An 8235-nucleotide genomic window follows, 5' to 3' on the forward strand; every position below is an offset into this window, starting at 1 on the left:
AGAAAGAAAGAAAGAAAGAAAGAAAGAAAGAAAGAAAGAAAGAAAGAAAGAAAGAAAGAAAAAAGAAAGGGAGAGGGAGAGAGAAGGGGTGGAGGGAGGGAGGAGGGAGGGAGGGAGACAAGCCACGATCCTCTGGAAGAGTTTGGTCTCTAATGTCAGAGGAGCCAGAGGGTATTGGGGTCCCTTTCTCCCAGAACCGTGGCTCAGAGAAATATTTGCCAGGTGAATGGCTTTGCTTGATTGCTCTTTGTCTAGACTGAACCAGAAGGTCTGAAGAGACATACACAAATACGAGGAAAATTCTTGGCCCTCAGAGTGGTACACGTTGTTCCATTTCACTGTTACGTAAGCATTCGGGAATGGCAAATAGCGTCATCCACACCGCATCATCGGGCAGGCAGCTGCCCAGTCCCTGGGACCATGATCTCCAACCCCCTCCCAGCCCCAGGCAGGGCACTTTTCATCAGATGGTACCATGTGGCCCTAGCCATGACAGAATATAGAATTCTTTTTCTAAAATAACATTTGTATTTTCTATATAAACCTTAAACTTCATTTTCCCGTCGTCTATCAGGGCTTTCCATGTGAAAGAAACGGGGTGAGGTTTACCTCGAAGTGAAACATGAAAGCTGAAAAGTGAACACAGCGCAAGGGCACAATTCTGTGACCAAACCCATGAGACAGAGTACGACCGGCACCCTAGCGTCCTCCTCCTGCCACCTTCTGTTACTCATCTTCCGCTGAAGGCTGTTACCCTGACTTTTACCATCACAGTTTCATTTTGGCCAACAGGCAGGGTTTCAAGGTCATGGATATGCCTCAGCAAGGACGGTCTGCAGTTCAAGCTGGAGGGTGAGTGGTTGGGAGAATTCAAGGGACCCTGGGTCCAGCCTGCAGGTGACATTCAGGGTGTGGGAGGAGACTGCCTTTGGTTTCAGCCATCCCCGCTCTGGGATCTGGGAGCTGTGTGACATGAGGACACGTCACTTCTCTGAGCCTGAAAGAGTGTCCCCCTCTCTAAGGGGGAATAAGACCCCTGCGTCCCAGGATTAGAGAGGCAGAAACCAGGCCAAGAGCACCTGGCGCAGAACTATGCCCTCACCTTAGTGCCCCTTGTACGGTGGGGATGAGACCGAAGGCCACGTTTCTTTGTCGCCCCCATTTTTCTGGGGCTTCTTGCTCCCCACACCCCATGCCATCGTCCTGCTGGGCTGCGTGCTGAAACCTGACCTCACAGATGACACCGTACCCCCCCCTTCAGCTACCTCCACGGAGCAGGAGTGGCTCCCTCCCACGCCTCCCCAGGCTTCCTTCCTGCCTTCCTGGGACCAGAGGGGATCAGATCCTGCTATCCTCCTCCGCCTTACAGGGGAGGAAACTGGCTCCACGCTGGGGAGGGACTTGCCCAGGGTCACAGGGCGAGGGCACAGCTGGGACCAGAGCCCTGCCTGCTGACCCTGTTCTGCCCTTTGCTCTGTGTCACCCGGCGTCTTCCTTTCTGCCCCTTCTCACCTTAGCCGGTCAGTGTGACAAATCTCTGTCTGTGTGGCAGAGAAGTGTGGGTCCGGCCATCCCCGGACAGAGAGACGGCAGGAGCCTAAATACAGCTTAAATGGAGATTTGCATTTAATGAGTGGATGTGGTCGTTTTTGAATAGGGAACACACAGACACGGTTAAATGTCTTTGGATTCATAAAGTACCCACAGTGAGAATTCTCCCCCCACTGCTGCCCTCCATCTACCGAATTCTCTTCTCCAAGTAACTCCTGTTCTTACTTTCTCCAGCATCCTTAAAGCAGCTTTCCAATGCCTATACACACAAGCTAGATCTATGTGATTTCCCCCACTCTTTTTTTTTTTTTTAAGATTTTATTTATTTATTTTAGAGAGAGAGAGCTCAAGCCGGGAGATGAGCAGAGGGAGAGGAAGAGAGAGACTCTCAAGTAGACTCCACACTGAGCACAGAGCCAGACGTGGGGCTTGATCCCACGACCCTGAGACCAGGACCTGAGCCGAAATCAAGAGTTGGATGCTTAACTGACTGAGCCAGGTGCCCCTCTCCCCTCCTCTCTTACATGGAGGGTAACATGCTGTCTTCTTTCCTGTTTTCATTGAACCATACATGTGGGGGAGCTCTACACATCAGCACACAAATAGCTTCTGCGTCTCTTGGTCACAGCTCCACAGCATTCCTTCGCACGCCTGTGTTACATTATTGAAACAGAATTCATACCCCATAAAGTTCACCCACTTAAAGTGTACAATTCAATGGCTTTTAATATGTTCACTAAAGAAGAGTTGTGGAACCAGCACCCCACAATGAATTGTTGAACCCTATATCGTCCCTAAAAGAAACCCTGTACCCCTTAGTTATCACCCCACAAGCACCACCCCAGCCCTAGGCAACCCCTAATCTACTTTCTGTCCTTATAGATTTGTCCGTTCTGGACATTTCATATACATGCAGTCATGTACTATACTGTTCTTTGTGACTGGCTTCCTTCACTTGGCTTAACAATTTCAACGTCCATCCGTGTTGTAGGGCGTGTGGGCACTCCATTCCTTTTTACCATCAAATAATACTCCATTCTAGGGATCGACTGCATTTTATTTATCCCTTCATCAGTCAATGGACATTCAGACTGTTTCCACTTTTTAGCTATTACGAATAATATTGCTGGGAATATCCATATGCAACTTTTTGTCTGGGTGTATGTTGCCATTTCTCCTAGATACATGCCTAAGAGTGGAATGGCTGGATCATATGGCTTATTTGATAATTTACTTATCTAGTCCCATATTGATGAAAATTTGATCCAATTCCATCTTACTTTTTAGATTTTTATTTATTTTTATTTTTCAATATTTTATTTATTTATTTGACAGAGAGAGTGTGCACAAGCAGGGGGAGTGGCAGAGGGAGAAGCAGGCTCCTCGGTGAGCAAGGAGCTCGATGTGGGGCTCGATCCCAGGACCCCGGGATCATGACCTGATCTGAAGGCAGACGCTTAACCGACTGAGCCACCCAGGTGCCCCTACAGCTTACTTTTTTAAAGATTTTATTTATTTATTTGAGACAGAGCGCATGCAAGGCGGGGAAGAGGAGAAAGAGAGAGGGACAAGCAGACACCGAACTGAGCACGGAGCCCGATGTGGGGCTCGATCTCACAACCCCGAGATCATGAGCTGAGCTGAAATCAAGAGTCAGACGCTCAACTGGCTGCACCACCCAGGCACCCCTCAAATGACATCTTAAGAGCCAATAACCCTTACAACTTTGGCAGGTGCTGGTCCTCTTAGTGAGGATTCAGGAGTGGAGCTGGGAACATCGGCTGCTCAGAAACTGCCAAAGCTCCCTGCTTTTCTTTTCTCCCAGATTCTTATTATTCTAGAACTTTCTGGTTAAATGTACTTAGATTCCAGTGTGGACCGTGACTCAGGAGTGTGGGAAAAGGAAGCCCCACTCTGAACGACCTGGCCTTCTGGCCCACTGCCCACTGATCCCTGAGGGGGTGTCCCCCAACCCCTGTCCCACGCCTGTGCCTTCCTGTCTGGGGTTCCTCATCTGGGAGACAGTCCAAGAGGAAGCTGGTGACTCCTGATCCTGGAGTTTCCTGACCCTGTGACAACAGGCCTCTGCCACACCTGACCATCTGTCACTCCTAGGGCAGGTGCAGAACAGGGGAATTCAGGAACTATCCAGGCTATAGGCTGATGAGCCAGCCTCTGGACCAGCCTCCCACCACTGCAGGCCTGGACGGGACCAGGGAGAGCTGGAGACTCCTTGGTGCCAGCATGTTTTTAAAAATTCTTTTGCTTTAGACCTTCTCAACATGCTTAAGCCAGGAAGTACTTTGTATTCCAAGCCAACAGTAGACAGATCGATTGTGATCCCCTAATGAACTAGAGAAAACTAGTCCAGCTCTTCTCTGCAAAGTTTCTATTTGGTACTGCCCTAAAATTCTCTGGGTATCGAGTTACTCCCAGCTCAGGAACCTCAGTGTGGCCCGACTTCAGTAGGACTGTGATCACCTGCAGGGAAGACCTCTCATTTTATCTTCTCCATCCACGGCAGCCGCTTCAACTTGCCTCCCCAAGAGTCAAGGAAAAGACCACCTCATGGAACGTGAGTATTCTGCTTCGATACAGGGATGGGCTGTTCTAGAAGGACTGCTGTATTTCCCATCAGTAAATTATAAGTGCAAAATAGCACAGAGGAAAATGTTTGTTTTTCTACAGGATGTGTTTATCCATTAAGATGCAACCAACTTATTTTTTTACAAAGAAAAGTAAAGGACAATGTACTGCAATAATTAATATAGTGAGATTCTCTCATGTGGAAATGGACTAGTTTTAAAATAATGTAATGTCCTGTAGTTCTTGGTTGGGTATATTTTATATGTATTTGAACATATCACATCATTCTATAACAACTCTCAGAAAAGCTCTGAGCTTATATACATGTGTTCTCTTGCTCTAATTGAGATTTATGATGTTCTTGTTGGGTTGACTTTTTTTTTTTTTTTAAATAATGATGGGCATTTTCCCCTTCTATGCTTCAAGTTCTCAAACCCTTCCACCAACAGTGGCATTAAATTCTTCATCATTGTATCATTTGTTATGGGTGATCAATTTTATATAATTAAATCGTTCATTTGGGCTTTGTCACATGTGGTTTATAGAGTTATTTTTAAACTGTTTCTCCCTTCATCTAAAAGTAATAAGATCATTCACTTATTCTGGCAATTAACTGTAATAAAAAAAAAAAATACCAGCCTCTCTGCATCTTGCATTAGCAAAATGAATTAGCAACAATCAAATATCAGATAGACAACATTTGTGGAACAGCTGTGGTCCACACAGAAGGCTATGGGATATAGCCAATGATACCTTGGAATACATCCGTGTTTGCAGAGGGCAAGAAATGGGGATTTGAGCCAGTCAAGTTCAACTGGAAAATGTCTCACAGTTTTATGTACTATTTCTGTGGCTTTCGTTTCATTGTGGACTGGCTCTTCGAGGAGAGAAAACAGTTTTGAATTAAACAGCAATTAAGATCTTAATCTTCTGGTCTTGGAAGGGCACACGGTGTCATTACCGAGGGGCACTTCACCAAGGAGACCGAGAAAGTGCCCACTTGTACCTTTCCCTTTTTAAATTAACTTCTTTTTGAAGATAAATATACAGGGTACAAAATGTAAAAAAGGGCGCCGGTGAAAAGTACATCTCATCCCTTAATTCTCTTCCCCAAGGGCAACCACAGGTACTTACTTCTTGTGTGTTCTCCCAGAGATATTTTATGCATATGAGCTTTGAGCAAATATCATGTCCTTCCTTCTATTATGCATATGATTGCACACTATATCATGGTTAGTTTGCTTTTTCATATATTCATATTTAGTACCCCTCCCCCCAAAAGACCTCTCTTTATATATAAGTTGTTAGACTCCTGCCCACTCAACAGAGAGAGCCCCTTGAAGCAGTCCCCATTTCCCCCACATTTCCCACTGATCATTGGCTTGGCCAGGCAACCCTCAGCCCAGGATGCTGGTCTCATCTGGCTCTCTCTGTTTCTCAGTGACCAAGTGGACTCCTCAGGGAGCCCCCAACCAGACCCAGGACAGCACTGGCTTCAGCTACCTGCTGAGAGACCACATGGAGGGGAGGAGCAGCACCAACTCCACCAGGGCCCTGAAACTTCCAGATGGGACCAGTGCTGCCTGGTACATCCTCACCATCATTGGCATCTATGGAGTGATCTTCCTCTTCCGATTGGCCAGCAACATCCTCAGAAAGAATGATAAATCCTTGGAAGATATTTACTACTCCAATTTGACCTCCGAACTCAAAAAGAAAGGTCTCCAAAGCAAGGTGGCCAAATGCTCTGCATTGACCATTAGCAACAGAGCTGTCCTGCAGCCCAACCAGGCCAGCCTGGGGCCAAAATATAAAAATAGTGAGTGCCAAACTGAAATCCAAGGGATCCCTTGAAAGTCAAAGCAAGAAGACCTCCACAGAAGAGGCCCAACCAACCTTCCTACAAGGGGAAGCAGCTTTGAGTTTACCTGGAACCTTGAGAGAGGAGTCAGGTCCTTGAGTGGGGCTGGATGAGCATCACTGGGCTACTTAGGCCAATGGGAGTGTGACCAAAAGCCAGCGTCCTGTTTCCTTCTCAGGCTTTGTGGCACTTTGAGACAGGACAGCAGGGGCAGCAGATTCTGGTCATACCCTTCACTGGGAAAGCTTGTGTTCCAGGGAAGGACTTGGAGCATCTTGTGTTCTCAGAGAATCTAGGAGATTCCTGAGGGTATACATGAAAGTAGCCTCTTGTCATGGAAAGAAGGCTGAATTTGGAGTCGAGAGCTCTGGATTCAAGTTCAACTTCCAGGGGGTCACATGAACTTTGAATGACTTGTGGCTCTCACCTGGAACGCATGGCAGTGGGATGTATGGTTTCAAAGAACCATTCATTCTAGACGTACTCACTTGAATATAGAACCAAGGTTGTTAATAGCAGAAGTTAGAAGTTCTTCATTTTCATTGAGGGCATGGGGTCCATTGAAAAAGAGCATTAGTTTTGGAGTCAGAAGAATCAAACTCTAGTCAAGGACCTCACCGTTCTGGACCTTAGTTTCCGCACAGATAAAATGAGAATGATAATGTCTGTTCTGCCAATCTTATAAAGTAGATAAGCGCTAATGAGATCATGCATATGAATATATTTTTCAAAGTAAAATAAGTATGTAAAATATAAGCCTTGTGTTCATAGCGGTGATGGTGGTTGATGCTGATGGTGGTATCGGTGTTAGTGGTGATGGTAGTGATGGTTGATGCTAGTGTGTTGTTGGTAGTGGTTGATGTTGATGGTGGTGTTGGTGGTATTGGAGGTAGTGTTGATGGTGTGGTGGATGGTTGATGTTGATGATGGTCATGGTGGTGGTGGTTGATGTTGATAGTGGTGGTGGTGGTTGATGATTGATGTTGATGGTGGTAGTGTTGGGTGGTTGATGTTGATAGTGGGGGGGTGGTGGTTACACTATTTGGAAAAGGAAATGACTAGTCCACTGGCAATTAGTCTGTAAGCAATGGCTACAGTTCTATAAGAGGACCAATCTGCACAACAGTTGATGACCTGAGCTCTGAATCAAGTCCATGAGATTCAAGTTTTACATGTAGACAAAACAAACAGTCACTTTTAGGTTTTGTTTCTTAGACATCATATGATTTAATAAAATGTTTTATAAATATCTGTTACTTATATACTTGTCTCTGTCTAAAAAGAAAGAAGACCTTGCCTAGATGAGTAATTAATTTCGAGAGGCCATGATTAGCCGAACTTCTGGAAGTGGCTTTCAGCAGGCAAAGTGATAAATTATATGTTGTACCAACTTCTATGAAATTTATCCAGTTCTGTTGTTGGAGACACTCCCTGGACTACAAATGAAATATTTTTTTCCCCTGTCTGCAGATAGTGGTCTGCAACCAGCCCCACAATTTCATAAAAGTCAGAATTAAACCACAAGCTTTTGTTTTTAGAGGGTGAGGTCGACTTCCAGGTATTTTTTTTTTTTTTAAATATTTTCCACAGGTTATCCAACAAAAGTGGATATATAGTTTATATAGTTAGGGCTGGGCATCATCTGTATGTTTGAGATGCTTAGAGGGCAGGATAAAACAGAAGGAAGAAATGTAGACAAAAATGTAATCCACAGCGAATAGGAACATGGAATGTATTTACAATGGGAGTGAAAGGTCAGAACTTAAGTGAATTTGAAGATTCAATCCTCTCCTTTGGTTGCTTCCCCAGCATGCATTGCTGCCTTCTTTAACCCAACCACCCCTAATTTGCATTTGGAGATCCATATGGCTCTAAGGAAGATGAAACTGCTCCCAGTTCAAGGGCTGAAATAAGAGACCTAGATTAATTCAATCAGCACATTCCATTTCCTGGCTTCACTGATTGGGTCCAAAATGGACTCATGACCAAAGAGAGCTGACCCAGTCAGAATGACTGGAAAGATTTTAAAGGGAGATTCTGGGACACTGAAGTTTTGTCTTGCTCAGGATGGTGTTAAATGCAGATCTGAGCCTGTAATTGCTGGAGGCTTTTTGCCAATGTTAGAAAAGCCAATTTGAGGGCAAAAGCCAACATAGAGAGGAGAACTGAGAAAAATCACAGAGACTAGACTCCCAATCAAACTGTGCCCAAAGCCTCAATTTGCAACAGGACTGTTT

The 8235-nt window shown here is 45.3% G+C and overlaps 1 protein-coding gene across 1 annotated transcript; it reads left to right on the top strand.

Moving 5' to 3' along the window:
- The first annotated feature begins 4119 nt into the window (after positions 1 to 4119).
- Positions 4120 to 5991, top strand: SMIM34 (small integral membrane protein 34). Its single transcript, XM_021678049.1, has 2 exons — positions 4120 to 4126; positions 5579 to 5991. The coding sequence occupies exons 1-2, from the start codon at positions 4120 to 4122 to the stop codon at positions 5989 to 5991; spliced, it is 420 nt and encodes a 139-aa protein (XP_021533724.1).
- The last annotated feature ends 2244 nt before the right edge of the window (positions 5992 to 8235 follow it).

The sequence above is a fragment of the Neomonachus schauinslandi genome, chromosome 1 (assembly GCF_002201575.2).
Source record: "Neomonachus schauinslandi chromosome 1, ASM220157v2, whole genome shotgun sequence".
Taxonomy (NCBI): domain Eukaryota; kingdom Metazoa; phylum Chordata; class Mammalia; order Carnivora; family Phocidae; genus Neomonachus; species Neomonachus schauinslandi.